General features: G+C 49.4%; 1 protein-coding gene across 1 annotated transcript in view; it reads right to left on the minus strand.

Moving 5' to 3' along the window:
• Window positions 1–1,950: 1,950 nt before the first annotated feature.
• CDS2 (CDP-diacylglycerol synthase 2) overlaps window positions 1,951–19,421 on the minus strand; it is a 46,462-nt gene continuing 28,991 nt past the window's right edge. Inside the window, exons 4-13 of the mRNA XM_074346953.1 lie at window positions 19,066–19,163; window positions 17,024–17,163; window positions 14,864–14,922; window positions 14,152–14,234; window positions 12,166–12,253; window positions 11,454–11,522; window positions 10,441–10,593; window positions 8,728–8,847; window positions 8,186–8,289; window positions 1,951–7,929 (exon numbers count right to left, since the gene is read on the minus strand). Of these exons, the coding sequence (XP_074203054.1) occupies window positions 7,797–7,929; window positions 8,186–8,289; window positions 8,728–8,847; window positions 10,441–10,593; window positions 11,454–11,522; window positions 12,166–12,253; window positions 14,152–14,234; window positions 14,864–14,922; window positions 17,024–17,163; window positions 19,066–19,163 (1,047 nt within the window). The 3' untranslated portion in view covers window positions 1,951–7,796. The remainder of the gene's footprint in view (window positions 7,930–8,185; window positions 8,290–8,727; window positions 8,848–10,440; window positions 10,594–11,453; window positions 11,523–12,165; window positions 12,254–14,151; window positions 14,235–14,863; window positions 14,923–17,023; window positions 17,164–19,065; window positions 19,164–19,421) is intronic.

Below are 19,421 nucleotides of genomic sequence, written 5' to 3' on the forward strand. Positions count from 1 at the left end.
AGAGTGAAGAAAGTAAGATGAGGAGCTTGGGAGAAGACTGGGTGGGGAGGGGCCCTGCGCAACTACCCACACCCTTGGGACCTCCCGCCACTGCTCCCTCCACCCTCACCCTGCCTCACTCACCCTGCTGCTCCTTGAAGGCACAGGTGTCTTCGCACTTGCTCTGCACCTGCCTGGATCACCTTCCCCCACATCCTTCAGGTGTGTGTCCGTTTGCCCAAACATCACCACACTAGCAAGGCCCTCCCTGTGGGCCCTATTTACAGCTGCAACCTCTCCCCACCAGCATGCCCTGTTCCCCTCTTCAGGCTACAGTTTCTCTATCTAACATGCCTTCTTCACATGTTTGCCATCCTCTCCAAAATGAGCCCCTTGAGGACAGGGACAGTGTTGGTTTGATTTGTTGCTGCACCACCCCCCCCCCCGTGTCTGGCCGGGGCTTAGCACAGAGCAGGTGCTCCGTAAGTCTTCACTGAATGCCTAGACAGCGTCAAGGCCTGAGTGCCGGGGCCCTGAAGTGTCTCTTGCCGGATGCAGACGGCTGCATGGGTGCCCCGGAGAGGCGGGCACTGACTGGGGGGTGAGCAGGAGGACCGCACAGGCCTGGACGAGGAGAACCTTAAGCAGAGGGACCGAAGACCAGGGGTCCCATCACTCCAGCACCGCACGAGCCCTTGACTCCTGGTCAAGGGAGAAGGCAGTAAGGGAAGACAATTAATGCTGAATTGTTCACTCATCTTGGAAACTGATGGCTTGGAGTCAGATTTTGTTGGATTTAGGAAAATAAATGCATTATCTTTTACACCATGAGTGTTGGGAAGCAATTCACTCCAGAAGTTCTGCTGTTTAAAAACAGGGTCCCCACAGGCAAGAAAGGCAGAGGCCCCCATCCAAAAGGCAAACAATCTAGAGGCCCCACTGGCCCGGGCATTGGACCCAGGATGTCAGACCTGGGTACCCCCCCCACCTCCCCCCAGGGCCTACGCTGTTGCTAGGAAAGCAGTCCTGGGGTGGGGAGCACAGAGGACTCCCACATCAGGTGCTGCTGACGGAGGGACATAAGGTGAGGAGGGGCGAGGCAGCCTGGGGGGACCAGGGAGGGAGAAGGAAACAGCACGTGCAGAGGCTAAGAGATCAGAGCACCTGGACACTGGAAATTGACACAACATTGTAAACTGACTATAACTCAATTTAAAAAAAGGTTAAAAAAAAAAAAAAGATCAGAGCACCTGGGACAGAGAGGGGACAGCGGGTGTGGCTGGGAGAGGGAGGGGCCCATGGAACAGCCTGGGAACCTTAGTAATAAGCCTCCACTTTGCCCTCAGGCCCCAGGAAGGTGTCAAGCAGAGAAAGGTCACCCTAGTTATCATGTAAGGAATGAACGAGCAGAGGTGACCAGGCTGTAGGGAGACAGCTGGCAACCAGGAGGAATCTGATGGGTAGAGAAGGCAGAAGGGGCAGGTAGGCTTACAGATGAGATGGCTCCTCCTTGCCGGCTTGTATAGCAGAACAGATGGTGGGTCAAGAACACCGGATTGGGGCAGGTCCAGGAGAAGCCTGGGCCTGGGTTTGGCCATGCAAAGTCCACATGAAGAGGCCCATGTGGGTCAGGGGTGTGGACTTGGGACCTGAGGGCACAAGCGTGGTAACTGGAGCCCTGAGAGTGGGTGAGAACCCCCAGGAGAGCCTTCAGTGCGGGGAGAACGTCGGAGCAGAGTGCCACCATCTGAGGGCCAGCGCGGGAGAGATGCCCAGAAAGGCAGCTCAGGAGAAGCAGCCAAGGGAACAGGAGGAAAGCCAGGGAGCAGGTGGCGAAGGCCAAGGGCAGAGGAGGTTTTCAGAAGCAGGGCGTGGTCGGCAGCGTCCTGGGAAGTGACGCTGGTTCCATACAAACAAACCCCCCGTCTCTCGCCAAGACAGCACTCCGCCCATCAGAAACCACATGTGAGCCAGAGTTTAACACATGTTTATTTGTGGAGTAGGAAGACTCAGGTATACAAATAAGGTGAATACTTTCCAGTGGACAGTGTATCATATTCTGAAACTGCACTGAAAGAGAATCTGCACGTATTATTCCGCATCGATCAGACGGTACACAGAGAACGGTCAGCCGTGGCAAAAACACATGGATTTAGTGAAATGCCAGAGGCCGGGCCAGAGCAAAGTCAAGGCCAACCTCGGGACGGCACAAACACTGCTGTGGCTACATGTGACTACCTGACTCTCCCCAGTGGAGGCGGGCAGGCCATTTCTATGTTTGGGGTAACTTTCTAACTAAATAGATCTTCAGAGGGAAAAGAATTGAGGAAGTGTCTCACTCACCCATCACCACCAGGGTTCCCAAGATGCCCCCTGTCTTTACCACTCTGGTTTTCCCCTCCTGTTTGGGAAAAGCATTAAACACCAATAAAAATTAAAACTTGGTATCAGCCTCAACTCCAGATCATCCACAATCCATGAGCACTGACTCTCCCCGGATGGGCTCCTGAGCCCAGTTTCTGGTCCCCACACCCACAAGGGACACAGCCTGGCCTCTGCCTGCTGCGGGAGGCCGGGCCTCACCTTTGCCCATGTTCGTCCTGCTGCACCCCAGAGGCTTCTCAACAGTCCTCTGGCCAGATGACAGTAAACCGCCATATCCTGCCCCTGCCTTTTTCTCTTGGTTCCAAGTCTTTGGGTTTTACTGGCCCTGAGGTCTGCTCAGCTCTTTCCCTTGGTAATCTGCTCCCAGACACCCAACCACTGTGACATAAGGCAGCCACACGGGATGTAAATGAAACAGCACACAAAGGACCCCCTTAAAAGAACATGTATGTACTTTCTTAACCCCTTTCCATCCTGCCGTTTCCTGGCATAAAGCCAGCCCATGAACCTAAAGGAGGTGAGAAAAGGGGCTCCAACAGCCAAGGACAGATCCGTACTGTGAATGATGTCAGCAAACAATGTCAGCTGGGACACAGTCACCATGTGGCGAAACCCAACTAAAGCCTCTGAGCACTGCCTAAGGGAAGCCCTCAGGAGCCCTCAGGAGCACACCGGGAGACCACACAGGGAGACCACGCAGGGAGATCATGCAGGGAGACCACTGCAGGAAGACCACGCAGAAGGATCACACAGGGAGACCACTGCAGGGGGATCACACAGGGAGACCACTGTAGGGAGACCACACAGGGAGATTACTGCAGAGGCGACTTCAACCTGATGCCCAGGGGCCCCGCCCCCAGTTTAGAGCCATTTCCTCTACAAGTAGAAAGCTGCCTGGGTCCATTATATGCAATGATGAGAGAGAAAGTGCCAGGCCTGGCAAGCCTGAGTCCAGAAGGGCGAGAGGGCAAGCCCGGGGTCGGTCCATCCCGGCCGCTGCTTACTGACCCCTCCACAGCCATGTCCCTGATTCCTGTGTAATCCCTACTTCATCACTTGACTGCGGGGAGAGGCTCCCGTTTAAACAGAGCGGGCCTCTGGGTCTGCCCTTCATTCCCCACTGATGCTCAGGAAAGAGTCCCCAGTCAAGCCGATGGCTCTAAGCCATTATTATGCTGCTGGCTTGAGAGCTTCACAGATGCTCTCTGTCAACACCAGCCCTTCAAAGTGAAGAATGCTCCACCCCCCACCCTCTCCCCAGCTCCTCCAACCTCATTCGGAAAACTCAAACGCTTTTCACTCAACCCAGCGCCTGTTCTCCCTTCATTCAGGCGTCACCTGTGACCCTTTGCTAACCTAGAACCCAAAAGAAACACCCCACATCATCTGTCCTCAAATGGTCACCTGCACCTATCCTGTTAACTCTTAAGAAAGAGGCACCAGGCCCATGGTTGCTTGCGTTGTAAGGACAGGAGAGAGCACGTTTAGGCTTCCCTTCTGCATTAGAAGCTGCTACAGAGGTTTCTCTCTCTCCCACTCTTCTTGGCCCTGAGATGCCCACTCACGTGGAGAAGCGTGCAGTCTCCTGAGCCATGTGCACAGAGCACAGCCCTCAGCAGAGGGGGACACGGGGTCCAGAGCGAGCCACACACCGTCCCTCACCACCCATGGGGTGGAAGCACCACCGGGCAAGAAGAAAGGGCTTCCTTCCCCATGGAAAGTCCAGAGCCAGGGCAGCAGGAGGTGGGCAAGCCCTCAGGCAAACCACCCCTACTAGGAACAGTTAATTCCAGAACATCTCCACATCCTTCCTTCCGTCAGGCTGCCTTCTCAGTGAGTGCCAAGTACCCAGACGCTGCAGGTGGCTGTTACGGTTGGACTGCTTCTCTTAGAAGGAGGGTGTGGTCACTTTCTAGACTCTGGACACCCAGGCGGTGTGCAGGGCAGTGGCAGTGTAGTGGCTGAGAACCCAGTCTCCGGCATTACACTAACTTGGCTTCAAATGACCAGCTGAGTTCAATAAAAACTACCCTTGATTGAGCTCTTACTATGTGCCAGGCGCTGTACCCATGTTTACACACCTCTCTCATAAAATCATCACAATCCCACAAGGGAGGTGCTAATAGCAGACCCAACTGGGTTGGATCTGCACCTAGTAACCTGCCCAGATCCAGGACTATTTGAGCCCAAAGCCTATCTTCTTAACCACTGCGCGTATTAGCTTGTCAAGGTGCCTCATTTTCCTCTTCTATAAAATGGGGATAATACCTAATCAAAGGTTGTTTTCTGGATTAAAAGGGATAATTTATGTAAACCCTTAGCACTGTCCCTGGCACATGTTAAGCACTATTGCTATTACTGCAATTATTATTAACAAACACTCTGCTGGTAACTTAATGACTTAAGGATAAGAAGGAGCCCCAACAGATAGGCATCTGGGAGAAGAGGGGAGGTGGGGTAGTTTTCAAAGAGCCAATGGATTTGAAAGCCACCGGCCATAAAATCCTAGGCTTCACATATCCTGGCCCTGTATTCTCAGAAATCATCCGCATGTTTTAAAACCCCAACACTTCAGTACCCCAAGTCTGCCTCCCCAATGACCCTCACAGCTGAGATCTCTTTGCCTTTGAAGGCGTGGCGCACAGACAGACAGTTGAAAGCCTTACTCTACTGAGAGGCAGCCCTAGGTCAGAACAACGGCCGCTACCTACCTGGAAGCCCAAGAGAGTAAGGTTCCTGCCGGTCAGTGTGAAAGGGGGGTAGTTCTGGGAGGAAGAGAAAGATGGGGCCACCTTCAAAGGGACACAGTAACGTGGGCAAGCTCTCTCCCCTCCAGCCCTCAGCTTCCTCACGAGTAACGCGTTCGTGCCTCTTGCCCGAGGTACCTGGGAAGGACGCTGTGACAGTGCATAGGATTCAAGTTAGAAAACAAAACAAAAACTCTAAGTCGGGACTGCACAATATGTATGACCTCAAAAACAAGTGGGAAACAAAACCACTCATGGAAGCGAGAAACCGAACCCATGACAAGGTAGGGTACACAATTTCAGTCACATTTTATTTCTCACAAAAAAAAAAAAAGAGATCTGAAGCAAGTTATGCCACTCATTAAGATCTGCACGGGTGAGTGTTACAATTAGTCTCTGGAATCTTGCCTGCGTGGTGATTTTCAGTAAATGGGAGAAAGAAAAACAATGCACTAAATGGACACAAGGTGGCGTCCGTCTCCCGGCTACTGGACTGCTAACTGCCCTCATTGCACCTGAACGCACTCGAGGAAGTCAGAAGACAACAAACCCCAGCTGACTCTGCAGCCTTCTTGATGGCAGCCCTGCTGAGCACCCAGCTTCAGTTTCCCGGGCCCCCATCAGCGGCCACGTCTGCAGGAAGTGCCAGGCTCCCTGATCCCGAAGGCAGACCTATTCAAGGGTGGCTCTTTGCAGCCAAGTCCCAACTGGGACGCCCGGCTCCCAAGGACCCCACCCTCTGCCCCCAGTGGGGCGACATGAGACAAATGAGGTGCCATTCTATCTCTGGTTTGGGGAACCAAGTTCATTCTTCAGTCAGAAAACTAGATTCATTACTAGTCACCTCCATTGTTTTAAGATTTATTGCTGAAGACAAGTATTTTTAAGGACAAGCATTTAGAAAAGGCCTGAAAGCACCTGCTTTTTGGGTGCTCAGGACATGACTCAATACCCCTGCAGGCCCTGGGACAGGTACTAGTTCAGCCAGAATCATGGCTACTGGAATTATAAGACAGCTGAGAACCCACAGGGTGATGCGACCTGCCCAGGTCACAGCCAGCACTGAAACCTCGTGCAAAGACACGTTTTGCCTTTAAGGGGGCCTTGGATCTAGAGAAGAAAAGCCGTGTACTAAAATGAAAAATAAACGTTCAGAAGGAAGAAGCTACTGCCCATGGATGGTCACACGGTGGCTGAACTGAAATGTCGAGAGGGGTCAGCCCCCGTGCCAGACACCCCAGGGACCTGGGCCAACTGTGAGCGTTCTAGGATGCGGTAAGGCTGAGGCTAAACAGAAACAAAGTAAACCAGAGCCAGACCAAGTGCCGAAGCGAACTTCACTCCCACATTTGGCAACGAGCACCGAGTGGCACTGAGTAACGGGCACATTTGGGCACCACGCTCGCTCGCTCCTGTGCTCCCTTCCTTCTTGTCCTGACAGAGAACGTATGTTCCAGAAGTTAACCTCACTCCTCTGATTAAAAGGAAAAAAATAAATAAATCACAGTTTAAGAGAGGAAAGGTCCCCCTGCAAAATACAAACTACATTTAAACTGGTCACATTACGTAACAAATGTGCACTTAATCCGGAAGATTAAAAACGCTAATCTGGCTGGGGTTATCCAGAGCCGTAAGCAGGACTTTGCGGTTTCAGTGACGAAGTCATGGTACAGTTGAAATCACTGTAAGAAATAAGTGATTTTTTTAAAAACACACACAGATACACACTTGCCTTAAGAGTAATTATATATACACACAACACAGCAGCTACACAGGTGGCCAGCCAGCAAAGGGCACGTGGGTGTGTGAATGGGAAGCCCTCTGCTCCCCGCCCAACAGGTACAAGCCCCCCGGAAGGACTCAGCAGCAAGTCTGCAGCACAAATGTGAACAGCATCATCCCTGAAAAGACCCAGAGCGCCGGGCCGCCCTCCAGGAGCCCCCTGAGCCTCACACCAGCGGGAAAGGGCCCAGTTAACAGTACACTCTGCTGCATACGCTTGGAATTTTACAGTGTGGCTTTTTTCCAGATTATAATTTCTCATGCTTTCTGAAAATAATAAAAACTGCAACCTGCTTTCAGCCTGTGAGGAAGTAAGGTGAGCCCATACCTAAAGCAGAGCTCATACTTCACAGGATTTCGTGAACAGAAGGGTTATCTGATCAAAAGCCTTCATCCCTCCAGCCTACGGCGCCCTCCTGCAGCTCCAAGGCAGGGCGTATGGAGAAGCGCTCCAGCAGTAAAGACACCCAAGCTGTACACCTCCTCCCTGGCAGCTGGAGGTGGGGGGCACCTAAACTGGATGAACTCAGATGAACGTCCACTCTCTGATCAAGCCCAGAAAGGGAAGCTCTGGCTTGGGAGCTGGACACACCAAGCAGGCCCTCCAGAGCTGGGCAACAAACACCATCTTCCAGGTTATTAAAAACTTGTTTGAAAAACCCAAATGGTTTTACCCCCATGACTTCTTTCCAACTCAAACTGTATTTACTCACAACCCAAATCAGAAGCACGTAGACTGTATACACAGATTTTGTTTTTTAAATCCACAAATAAAAACACTAAAAAAAAAAAAAAAGACAGTGAGTTGAAGCCTTGTCTTTGTCCAAGTTACACCAGCTGGGCCTGCCTGGGAACCCGTCCCTCACTCAGTCCTGGTCCTGCTCTCCCGGCCCCGGGGGGCCCCTACTCGTCCTCCGGAGCAGCCGTCAGCATCCCCTTGTCGATCAGGTGAGACTTGAGCGTGTTGAAGATGTGGAGCTGCTGATCTGGCCGCAAGGTCAGGAACTGCTGAACCAGCTTGCTGGGGTTCGGGCCCCTGAAAAAGGACGTGAAGGAACAGCACTGGGCGCGGCCCGGCCACTTCCGGGGCCTGATCATTCAAGTAGCTGCTCCCCCTCTGGACCCTCCACTAACGGAGGGCAGGAGGCCTCAGGGAAGCCACAAATGAGCACAACTGAAAATGGCATTCATATTTGGGATGCTTTTCACTCAAACTGAGAAACAGCTAAAATTCTAGAACTTCCCCACACTTCACAATCCACCAACCTGGTTCAGGTGGGAAGGCACTGTACCTGATAAAACTGGCGATATACACGTTGACAAAGGTGGCCATCAGATACTGGCAGTCAAAGCGATCCATGATGCCTCCGTGGCCAGGAATGGTGTTGGCAAAGTCCTGTCAGAGGAGGGCAAGGACTGGTGAGCCTGGCCTCGGCCAAGGTCAAAGCCTGGCCTGTGGTCCCGCCTCCATGCCCAGATACTGCCCTGAGTAGCTGAGGGCAACAGAAAGTGAAAAGTGCTGATTCAAATGCTGGCGCTCTAATAGTACACAAGCTTATTAAATTACGGAACGTTTCTTTTGAAGAAAGACACAAGATATATTAACAAATAAACTGAAACTCCAACTACGGAATTTCTTGGAAACAATGTATTTTCACTTAACGTACCTACATTAAATGTGTGGAGAAGAGCACATATTAATAGCCAGGGTCCACAGCCTGATATTGTGAAGGGGGCGATGGTTGATGGGCTGGGACGGGAGGAAGGCGGAAGATGGGTGAAAAGGGGGCCCCCTGGGAGACAACAAGAGGAAGAGAGCAAAGGGTTCTCCTACTTTGATTTTAAAGGCTCGTTTGAATCCACTAGCGAAGAACCCTCCAAAGGGGCCGATGAGCGAGGCAAACGTGGAGAGAGCAATGCTGTGAATCTGGAAGGGGTACATCCGGACAGTTTTCTGAGAAGAATAAATGAAGTCAGTCAAGGTGCCTGCAAACCCAGGCTTATTACTTGTTAATATGTTATTAAACCAACTTTATTCAACCCCACCCCTCCAACAAAATCAGTACGCAAACTGGCTTGGGGGTTTTGGGTAAATCTCTAATATCTGGCTTAACAGAGGACATTAAGATACTGTGCAATCAGTCTGCTGCACAATGAGGAATGTTTTGGTTGAAGTGTATGAAGAAAATCCAGCCCTACATGGATGTGTAGTTGAAAAAAAGGAAGAGTACTCAGCACTGCCTTTCCAGATAATTACAGGTATTCTGTGATATGATACCAGAACTTGACAAGTGGTAGTTTTCTAAAAATTGGTGCAACGTGGAATCTGAAATCCTGTCAATGACTTCTTTGTACCCTTACATTACAATCCATTGGTCTGGGAATATAGCCAAGATTTTGTTGTAACTGTAAACGGAGTATAACCTTTAAAAACTTTACACAGAACATTTTTAAATGCTTGGGGGAAAAACCCATTGGTCTGCCTTGCATTCTGAATGGATCTTTTATCCAGGCATGACTGTGTAACACTGTGCATTGGCCATTTCGAAAATACTGGTTCACTGAGTTACATAAACATTCTTCCAAACGTAGACACATTTTTCACCATACAATGTCAAAGCATCATATGTGAAAATCACCACAGGTCTCATCAGAAAAGCCTTTGAGTATTAAAACAAGCTGTCAGACTCACAGTGGCAGGTATACACTTTCCAACATTCTAACTTTTACTTGAAAAGCCAAATTTTGTCTATAGGAACCATTACTATCAATTGTTGAAGTGACAGACCCACTCCATTCATTTTCAAGAAAAATGCCTGCCAAAATCTAAATCTGAAAAACTATAGTTTGTTGGGTTTTCAAATAAAAGTCATATCCCCATAAAGAAGCAGCTAGTGTGGCTCATAACTCAAACAGGTGCACAAACGCTTTTCCGTTAGGCATGCACTGCCCTTCAGAATTTGGCAGAAGCATTTCATGTATACTTTCCATTCTGGTACACAGAGTATTAGAAAGGTGTGTATTCAAGGGTCAAGACTTAATAAAATTAATCACTTTACTATTTCATCAAAGACATTCTGAAGATGAACTGGCTAAGATGTCCTGCGAGGGTGTGGCATGATGAAGCCCGTGACAGTTCAGTTTGGGGCCACTGCCTCCACGCATGCTAGGATGCTCGCAAGTTTACCCACCATCGCTTCTGCACCATCATGGCAAGTGTCAACAAAGCGAAAAAGGCAAATAATGTCATTTACATTATGAAGAAAATAACTGTGCTCTCACGGACCCCCGGAAAGGATCTCAGGGGCCCCGACGGGCCCAAAAGCATGCTTTCAGAACTGCTGGTCTTAATGATGTGAAGTGGGAAGAATCACCTCCTCCTGCCCCCACTCTGAACTGACCTGAACAATTCCGCTCCACCCTGGGGCTTGCACTTAGGGGAGGGAGGAAGTGAGTGAGCGGAGGGAAGGCACTGGGGGGTGGGGGGTGCTCTCTTTGTAGTCACTCTCCAGTGGAGGACCGCTCGCCCCAAGTGCGCAGCACATACCCAGCCAATGACCGACTGGATCACCCCAGGAATGTTGTACTCCTGCAGGCGAAACAGGTCCGAGGGCTCGCAGTCCACAGTGAAGCTGTTGGTATCGTTGTTGTACTCCACGGGGCAGACAAAGCAGCGGTACCCGGACATCACGTAGGACAGCTGAGGACGAGGAACAGACAAAGGAGACAAGGTCTGGCCGAGTCCCACACAGCGCTCAGCGCCCTAACTGCGAGCCACGCACTATATCAGAGGTTCATGTTTAACCACGTGTGTATTTTACCTGAATTGCGGGGGGTGCTGAAATCAAGGGGCTTATGGCCCACTGAGGAGCCTCACACCTGCTTGCTCAAACAACAGGTCTTGAATAGATCTGGGAAAGACCTGAAGGAATTTGGGCAAAGAACTATATAAGAAACTTCACCCCATTTGGAGGAGCTATGGCCCATTTTTCTCAAGGTCTCTTAACTGGAAATGGCAGGGGTGAGGTGGGCGGTGCAGTGAGGAGACACCTGAAGGGAGAGAAGAGGGCCCAAGAACGAAGGACGGCTGGACAACCCTGAAGAACAGCGAGACGGGCCTGCAGGTCAGAAGTAGGGATGGATGCTCCAGGAAGGGCTGGAAGATCATCGCCCTCTAGGCAGGGCACTCGCAGGAGAAAACCTGTGCTGGAATGGCCTGCCCACCTCACCTCTTACTCAGGCAAAACAGCAAATGCCTGGATAAGGACGCCCCTCCTGGGAGCGGCCAGGCCGCGGCATGAGAGGAGCACAAGGTGCGCATGCCCCAGTCCCCGGTCCCCGACCGCCAGGGCCCTGCCTGAAGCCGGCGGGTGAAGGACAGTGGGCACTGTCGTGCGGGCTTCGGAGGGGCCGCGCCCAAGCCCCTCTGCAGAGCGAGCCCACCATCCAGCAGGACAGAGTCCTTGGCCTTGGGAGACCTAATCTCTCGCCCTGGATGGGCTCTGAGGGTGGGTGGGAGGCCTCTGCCCACACCCCGCCCAGCTAGGAGCCACCACCTACCAGCAGGCCAAATACCACAGTAGCAAAGCAGCCCCCAATGAAGCCTTCCCAGGTCTTCTTCGGGGACAGCTGTGGACAGAGAGCAAGCTCTTAACAAAAGGTGTTGGTTAAAAACCCTTCTACTAGTAAAGAAAAAAATCTCCTTCAGTTAACCGCTTCCCCTTCTAAAATACCCCCACGTTTGGTTTCCTTGTTCCCTGCCTGATACCCCTCAGTTTCCTTTCTGTTTCAACTGGCCAAATACTTTAATTATATTATAAAACAGTATACTAATTAAATAACAACACTCAAAGTCAGATTGAAGCTCCAAAGATGTACCTATATGGGCTATACATTTTTTTCTCTATTAGCTCCTTTTTTCCCTCTGCAGTTGTCAAATTTTCCTTTGGATTTTTTTTTTTTTTTTTGAAAATCTGGGGATCATCCCAAATCAGCAGGAGGTAATTAGGTTTATTTATTTATTTAATTTTAGAGGAGGTACTGGGGATTGAACCCAGGACCTCGTGCACGCTAAGCATGCGTTCTACCACTTGAGCTGTACCCTCTCCCTGGCTTTTCTCTTGAAGCCAATTTACTACTAGCCTTTCTCCAAGATGACATGAAGGTGTACACACCAGTGGGACCTCTTCTCTGTCTCCCAAGCTGAACTATCCATGCTGAAAGCACCACCGTTCCCTCACGGTGATGGTCCACATTAGGGTGATCCATTTACCTTGATGAGCGGGGTCCGACCAAAGAAGAAGCCAAACATATAGGCCATGATGTCATTACAGATCACACAAGAAATGGGGACAATGAACCTAAGAAATAAACTACAGTAAGAATCAATTCTACCCCAGATAATACCTCCAAAGTCCACAAAACAATGCCATTCATAAATTTCAGTACCAAAACAATATATAAAGTACATATTACCCCTTAAGGAATAAGTTTAAAAGCAATAAGACACCATATAAGCCATGCCTAGAACCTGGCACACAGCAGCATTCAAATATTCACTGAAGGACTACTGAGTAAATAGAGGTGGTATTTTATAAAATGGCATTTATTCTTTTTTCATTATGAAGTAATCTATGCACACAATAGTACAAATTTAAACTGTAAAGGAAAGAAAACAAAATAAAGTTCTCTTTGTTTCCCCCATCCCTATTCCCATTTTCCAAAATAACTACTTTTAATTATTTCTGACTTTTCTTCTAGTAGCTACCTCCATAATTCTAAGTCATATATTTTATGTGTATTTCATAATGTTCAACTCTTTTTTTTAACTGTTTATTACTAGCTCTAGTGAACCCTGTCTTTCCCCAGGACTTCACTGATGGCAGGACCGCAGTCCACATAGCCAGATTTCTTCTCTGCCAGTGGTCCAGGTCATCCCCACCATGAAAAGGGGGACAGTCCCATCTCTCTCCTCTCCTCACTCTCTGTCAGTCACTTTTTAAAAATTTCCTCCATTACAGTTTAATATACATAAATCTCCATCTCCTAGTCCCTCAACTATGGGCAATATTTTCTGACTTTCTGTTTGTTAAGGGGGGTGATTTAGAACATCTGTCTCCACCAGCCACCTGTGCTCTGGACTGCGATGAGGCTTCTAGCACACGTTCTCTGCTCTGCAACTGTAGTTCAGTCTTGTGGGTTGAGTTTGAAGACCAAAAACTAGAGATTTAACATGATTCACTCTGGAACCAAGCAGTACGTGTGGCCCTAAAGATGAGGACCTAGCATGAACCACTCTTTAGAATCACCCAACAAAAAGTCTGAAAGAAAGGTAGAGTGTATCTTCCCAGGTCACCATCATTGTTTTAAACAGAATCATGACTGAGGCTAACACTCAGGTGAGCTAGTCTCTGTTCTAAGTACTTTACATATTTGTGCTAATTTCTTCCTCAGGCGGTGGGTGTCACTGCATCTTCATTCTGAGATCCGGAGACAGAGGCACAGTCTGGGACCTTAACCGCAACACTTCAGCTCCTCTTATATACACCAGGGTGTGCGTTCACCTGTTCACTAAAGTCATAGCTTCTTCAGTCAGGGCTGCTGATTTCTATCAAAGGTGACAGATTTCCTGCTGAAATCACTGCATTTCTGGAGTAAAATCTACCAAGTATATCATTCTTTTGACACAATGCCATATTCTATTTGCTAATAGTTAGTTTAGAATGGTTATTAGTTTGTCATTCTTGTTTCTCCCTCCTTGTGCTTTTATCAGCTTTAGTATTAAGGGTCAGATAAAACTCAGCTGTTAGCACTGGTCTTTTTTTCCCAGGTGTGGATCCTTATGCAATTTTCAAAGTTCGTTTGTAATTATTATCTATTCAAGTTTTCTTCTTCATGACTTTCAGTTGTTGACTCTTGCCAGGAAATCATAATTCTTTTCCTTTAGATTTTCAAAGTCTGTTGCACCGTCCTTGACTCTAACTGTCTCTATACCTGTTAGCCTAGAACAACGGTTCTCAAAGTGCGGGTCCTGACCCGCAGCATCAGGACCTGGGAATGGACTAGAAATTCAAGTTCTCAGGCAGAAACTCAGGAGTGGGGTCCAGTAATCTGTGTTGTAACTAGCCCTGCAGGGGATTCTGGTGTATCTAAAGGTGAGAACCGCTGGCTTAGACAGTCAGCAGGGGTCCTCAGCCCACCCACACATGACAACACCCACCAAGTGAAAGGAAAAATCCCCCTCACTGACGTCACTCACCAGATCATTCCTTCAAACAGGTTGTGGATGACAAGATGTGACTGGGTTACAACAATCAGTAATGTTACGTGGGTCCAGCCAAACTGCAAAAGAAGGTAAAACTTTACCTAGCAGTTTATCTTGAAAGGAACTTCTAATGGCAGTCAATACCAAATGGAAAACTGCTGAGAAATGGGTAGGAAAGATACCTGTTTCTGTACCTGGTCTTATTGGAAATGAAAAGGTACAGAACAGGCCTCTGGGAATAAGTCTGTTTCCCAGCTACGGTTCCCATCAAAAGCAGGGCCCACGTGGCCCGTCAGCCCCTCTGTGCTCCAAAAGCCTGGGTACTTCTCGTTTTCTTAGTATTTAGTGAGTGCTTGGGACGCTCAGAGAGGGGGTGTTTTCAAGTTGAGGGGCTATTACAGCAGGTAGGGTATCTCTGGGCGATGCCTGAAGCTTCACCTTGAGCCTTACCTGGAGTCTACCCTCAGGTCCAGAGTGGAGAGACTGCCTTAGGGTATAAATTATGTAACAATGATTGTGTCTAAGTGGATAAAGAGCCACCAAACTTCAGTGGGGATGCCCCCCCCATCCTCTGGGTTCCAGATACATAAGAACAGACTACATTCCAGGGTCCTGATTTGTTCCAGGAAGGAGGGGAGGCCTGCTGAGTTACCCCGGAACTGCACGCACTCCAGGAACGCTGACTCTGACACACCCACTCCCTTACCATGTAGAACTGCAGCCGGTAATGCTTCTTGACCAGACTCAGCACAAACATGCAGAACCCTGGTTAGAGGAGGGAGGAGCAGAAAGGGCACCGTGAATCACATTCTGCATTTCTCTCCGTCCTAGGCATTTCCTCGAGCTGTGTTAAGTAGTTCTTTGCTAATTTCCTGGCAGCAGTTAACCAGGGCACAAACCCATAGCCCAAGGGGATAAAACCAGTTACTCAAATAAACAGTCAGAAGGAAAAAAAAAAAAAGACTCCTTCAAGACAATCAAAGGAAGGCAGTACTTTAAGATCTTGTAGACAATTTAGGACAATTTAGGACACTGTTCACCAGACAGGAATGTTTTGATCCTCGAGCAGGGGCCAACAATGGTCAGGCCAGCTGCCTGTTTTGTTTTATAAACAAACTTTTATTGAAACACAGCCCTATTTGTTTGCATGTTGTCTAGGCTTCCTTGTCCTACAAAGGAAAACTGAGGACGGCTCCCAAAGCCTATAATATTTATTACCTGACCCTTTAAGAATAGGTCTGGCAGAAGGGGGAATCCACCGGGTATGAGGCCAAGGCCATCCTTGCATCTATCTTTCACTGACCTATGTGACCAAAGTCTCCAGAAAGGGACTTTTACCCAGAAGTCTGCTGGGCCCCTCAAAAGCAGCGATGCCCAGAAGAGAGCACGTCCCTGCTCCCAGCCCCCAGCATCTCTCTGCGGGGGCCGCTGTGAGGCACGCTCCCTGACTCTCCCCAGTGCAGCAGGCTTCTCGGCAGTGCTCTTCACATTTTCACAGCTGTGGACCTCAAAGGGCTGCACAGGCCACCAAATGTGGGACACAACACAGCGGGCCGGTGACGAGGAAAGTAAGGACAAGGAAAAGTTTAATAGTCGCACTGCTACAGACAAGTGTGGGCTAGTAGACCAGAGGGACCCATGTGCGCGTCGGGGTGACCATGCAGGGTCTGTTATTGTAAGGAGGGGCCATGCACACAAGGAGGAGGGGCTGCAGGATCAATTCGTGCATGGAGACCTGATCAGTTGTCAGATCTGTCAGGGACTTCTCTGAACAACAGGATTTACAACTCTGATAAGGGCAGGAAGTGAGGACTGTCCCCTAGGGTATTGTGAGCCGGGCTATCTTCTGGGGCGATGGGCTTTGTTAGGCTAAACACACATCAAGAGATTTCTTTTCTTTTCCCTACAGAAACGCAGGTGTGCAGAGGGTCCTGCAGTGGGGGATGGCTCCAGGCACACAGAGACGCAGGGGTGGGGCTTTTATGACTCCACAGCAGCCAGGTGTCATTCACAGAACCAAGTACTGCTATTAAACTGATGAAAATCAGGTCAGACTGAAAATTTAGGTCAGAAGAAGTATCTCATGTGCCTCAAAATGGCTTTGAGCACAACTGTGAAGAACATTAGCATTATTACAACTACTGTCTTAACTGAGTTTAGACTCACATCTAGCACTCTACTGTTAGTCAAGTTTTAATGTATCTGATCAAATCCTCACAGTAACTCTGCTCTTTTGGCTCAAGATCACAGAAGAGCTAACAGAGACTCAAAGAGTAAGCTCCCAGCTCCTCTGAAGTCACTGAATCTTTTTTTTTTTTTTGAACAGAAGTTTTTATTTTGACAAAATTCCATTCTTTTTTTTTAATGGAGGTACTGAGGATTGAACCCAGGACCTGGTGCATGCTAAGCATGTGCTCTACCCCTGAGCTATACCCTCCCCGCCCACAGAGTCTTTTTAAACCCAAATTAGTAAAATTTCCAATATACTGCAGTGTCCCTCAGGCAGTCTCCTAAAATGGCCACCTGTTTTTACACACAAGTTCCTGGGTGGTCTTTGTTTCAGGATCTCTGCCGGACCTCTGCCAACAGGGGGGTCCAGAGGACCTTGTGTTCCAGGAGGACCTGGAACACAAGGACAGGAGGCACAAACTGCAGCCCCCACAACCACACAAGCCCCTCCGTCTCAGTTCTCTTTGTGAAGAGCTGCTACAGCTTATGTAAGGCAGAACCCTCAGCTCCACTCCCCGGCGGGGCTGGAGTCAGGGTCATCAAAATCTTACATTAACCAAGAAATGCCCCAGCCCCTCCTCAGCTGCTATGCAAAACCAAGAGAGACACAAGAGCTGGTGAGCCGCTTAACACATACCTGTTAGGTAGAGAGTAAAGGAAATGAATCGGTGGTATTTGCTGAGAATCCGCAAAGGCTCCTCTCTCTGGACCAGAGTGAAGAAGTAATCCGTCACTGTTTCACCATAGAAGAAATAATTCACACACAGTAGGAAGTACCTGTAAAAGAAGGCAGGTCACTGTCAAAGGGAGGGGCCCGTGTGGCCTCGCCTTTACAGCGAGGCTGCCAGAAAGCGCCAGCAACCAGAGCAGTAGCCCACCCAACACCCGAGACCCCCCGGGGAACCTTGCAGAGGGACAGGTGGACCACGGTTCCCTGTTGTTGGGTGACACTGCAGGTGAGAGCTTTGTCTAGAAATTTGTGGCTTTCATACACTCTCCATTTATCACAAACCTGGGACTCAGTTTTTGCCACTTTGGAAGCATTATCAGGCCTAACTTAACACTCAGATCATAAGCCAACGCTCCGAAACACACCTCGCCCTCCCTCCGCAGTCACTTCCACTCTTCCTGCCAGGGACCCCGCGCGCCTGCCAAAATGGATTTCTCTGGCTTCTCCACTTGTCTGCTTCGTGCTCCCTTCTTTTCCCTGCCTGGAATATCCTCTTCACTTACCCAGTTTTTCACTCATTGCTCAAATACCATTTCTTTATAAAACCCTGCATGACCTAACATGATATCTGCCTCTCCTGTATTTAATTCTATAGCATGAAGTATTTGCTCTCTTCACGAAGCAATGAATTATGCTCCATCTCAGACTGTCTCCCTCTTTGAAGCTTGGCTCTGACACACAAATCTTTCACTAGCATTAACTCTTCACTTGTTTATATGCTCTTTCCTCCACTGGGGCTCCGGGAAGGGAGAGGCCATCACTCATGTGCCTTCACAGCCTCGGTGGTGGTTCCAAGTACGCAAACAAGTGCCCGGCTCTAACCACTCAGCAAAGATCCAGACAGGAAAGAGAATGGAGAGTTTCTCTCTCTCTCTCTTTATTTTTTAACTTGTGGAAGTTCAAGAACTCCCATACTGGGTTTATTTTCTATTATACGAAAAACACCCTCTTTGGCCAGTCACCACAGTCAGGGGTCAGACATTGTGAGTATATTAACTAAAGTGAAAACTGCTTTCCAGCTACAAAAGAGCCACGAGAGAGACCTATACCGGGGCAGGTGGCAGGCATGGGGACTGCGAGGCAGCTTGTGCTGCTCAGGGATGAGGAAGCATCTCTGAGAAGGATGTGTCCAGCCCAAGTCCGAGCATGTCCACTCCCTGGGCCATGACTGATCTGCTGGGGTTCAAGATGCTAACCTCCGGCCTGCTGAGTAATGGACTCAATCCCTGAGTCCCACACGGCAGGGTGAGAAGGGTCTGCATCTGGCCCAGGGCTCTCAGGACCACGGCAGTCCTCTGCTCACATGTCACGGCCTGAGAACAGTGTGGTCAATACTGCAGAGAGCTGCAGACCAGGAAGTGGTCTCGGACATCACCTGCATTACAGGTTTTGGTTCTGTTTTTGCTTCAAGACGGCCATGCCCTTTCCTAGGAGGAGAAAGCAGAGTTCCTCCGAGGAGCCCAGATCCTCTGCCTCCAGTCTCACTCCTGCCCATCAGCACCCATGGAGCCTCCAAAGAACACTGACTAGGTTTCAATCACCTGTTCTAAGGGTGAGGAAGCCAAGTTCCAGAGACAGCAAGACTAGCACTGACAGCTCCCAGATGACGCTCATGGGACACTGGGACACCACAGCATGGACGATACACCTATCTAGAAGGGGGCGGGGGCGGGGACGGGATTGTGCGGAGTCTAAGGACTCCAAGTGCCGAGGCAAACATGGTCACGGATGCAGCCATTCTGGTTTCCTCTGAGGAAGAGCCCAGACCCCAGGTAACTACTAAAACGCCCCCCACCGGCCACACAGCCCGGCCCACACAGTACTTGGGTCTCAAAGGTGCTGTGCCGGCCCATGGCCACCACCGGCTCCCTCCCAGCACGACAGTAAATACCTACCACAAAACACTTGTCCAAATCTGTTAAGGGTCCCTGTGAGGCTAGAGAGCTTACCAGCTGAGGGTTCGGAACCAGGGCAGGTCGTAGGAGTGGTAGACATTGTAGCCAATAGTGATAATCTCATGGAAACACTTAATCTGAACACACATCACCTGCAGGACAGAAGAATTAGAATACTTACTCACCTCCCCAGTTCTTATGATCTTTGGAAACAGAAACAGGGCATGGGCCTTCAAGAAAAACATTATATTTAAGAACACTGTCAGTCCCCGAGTGACCCTGATCTCCACCTTTGTCTCGCACCATCCCACAAGGCAATGATGCCTCTCATGTGGCACGGAGTAGATCCAATTTCTCACAATAAATATATGCTTCTGAAACTCCACTTGGCTTTTTATTGTAGAAACTCC

This window comes from Camelus bactrianus, chromosome 19, assembly GCF_048773025.1.
Source record: "Camelus bactrianus isolate YW-2024 breed Bactrian camel chromosome 19, ASM4877302v1, whole genome shotgun sequence".
Lineage (NCBI taxonomy): Eukaryota > Metazoa > Chordata > Mammalia > Artiodactyla > Camelidae > Camelus > Camelus bactrianus.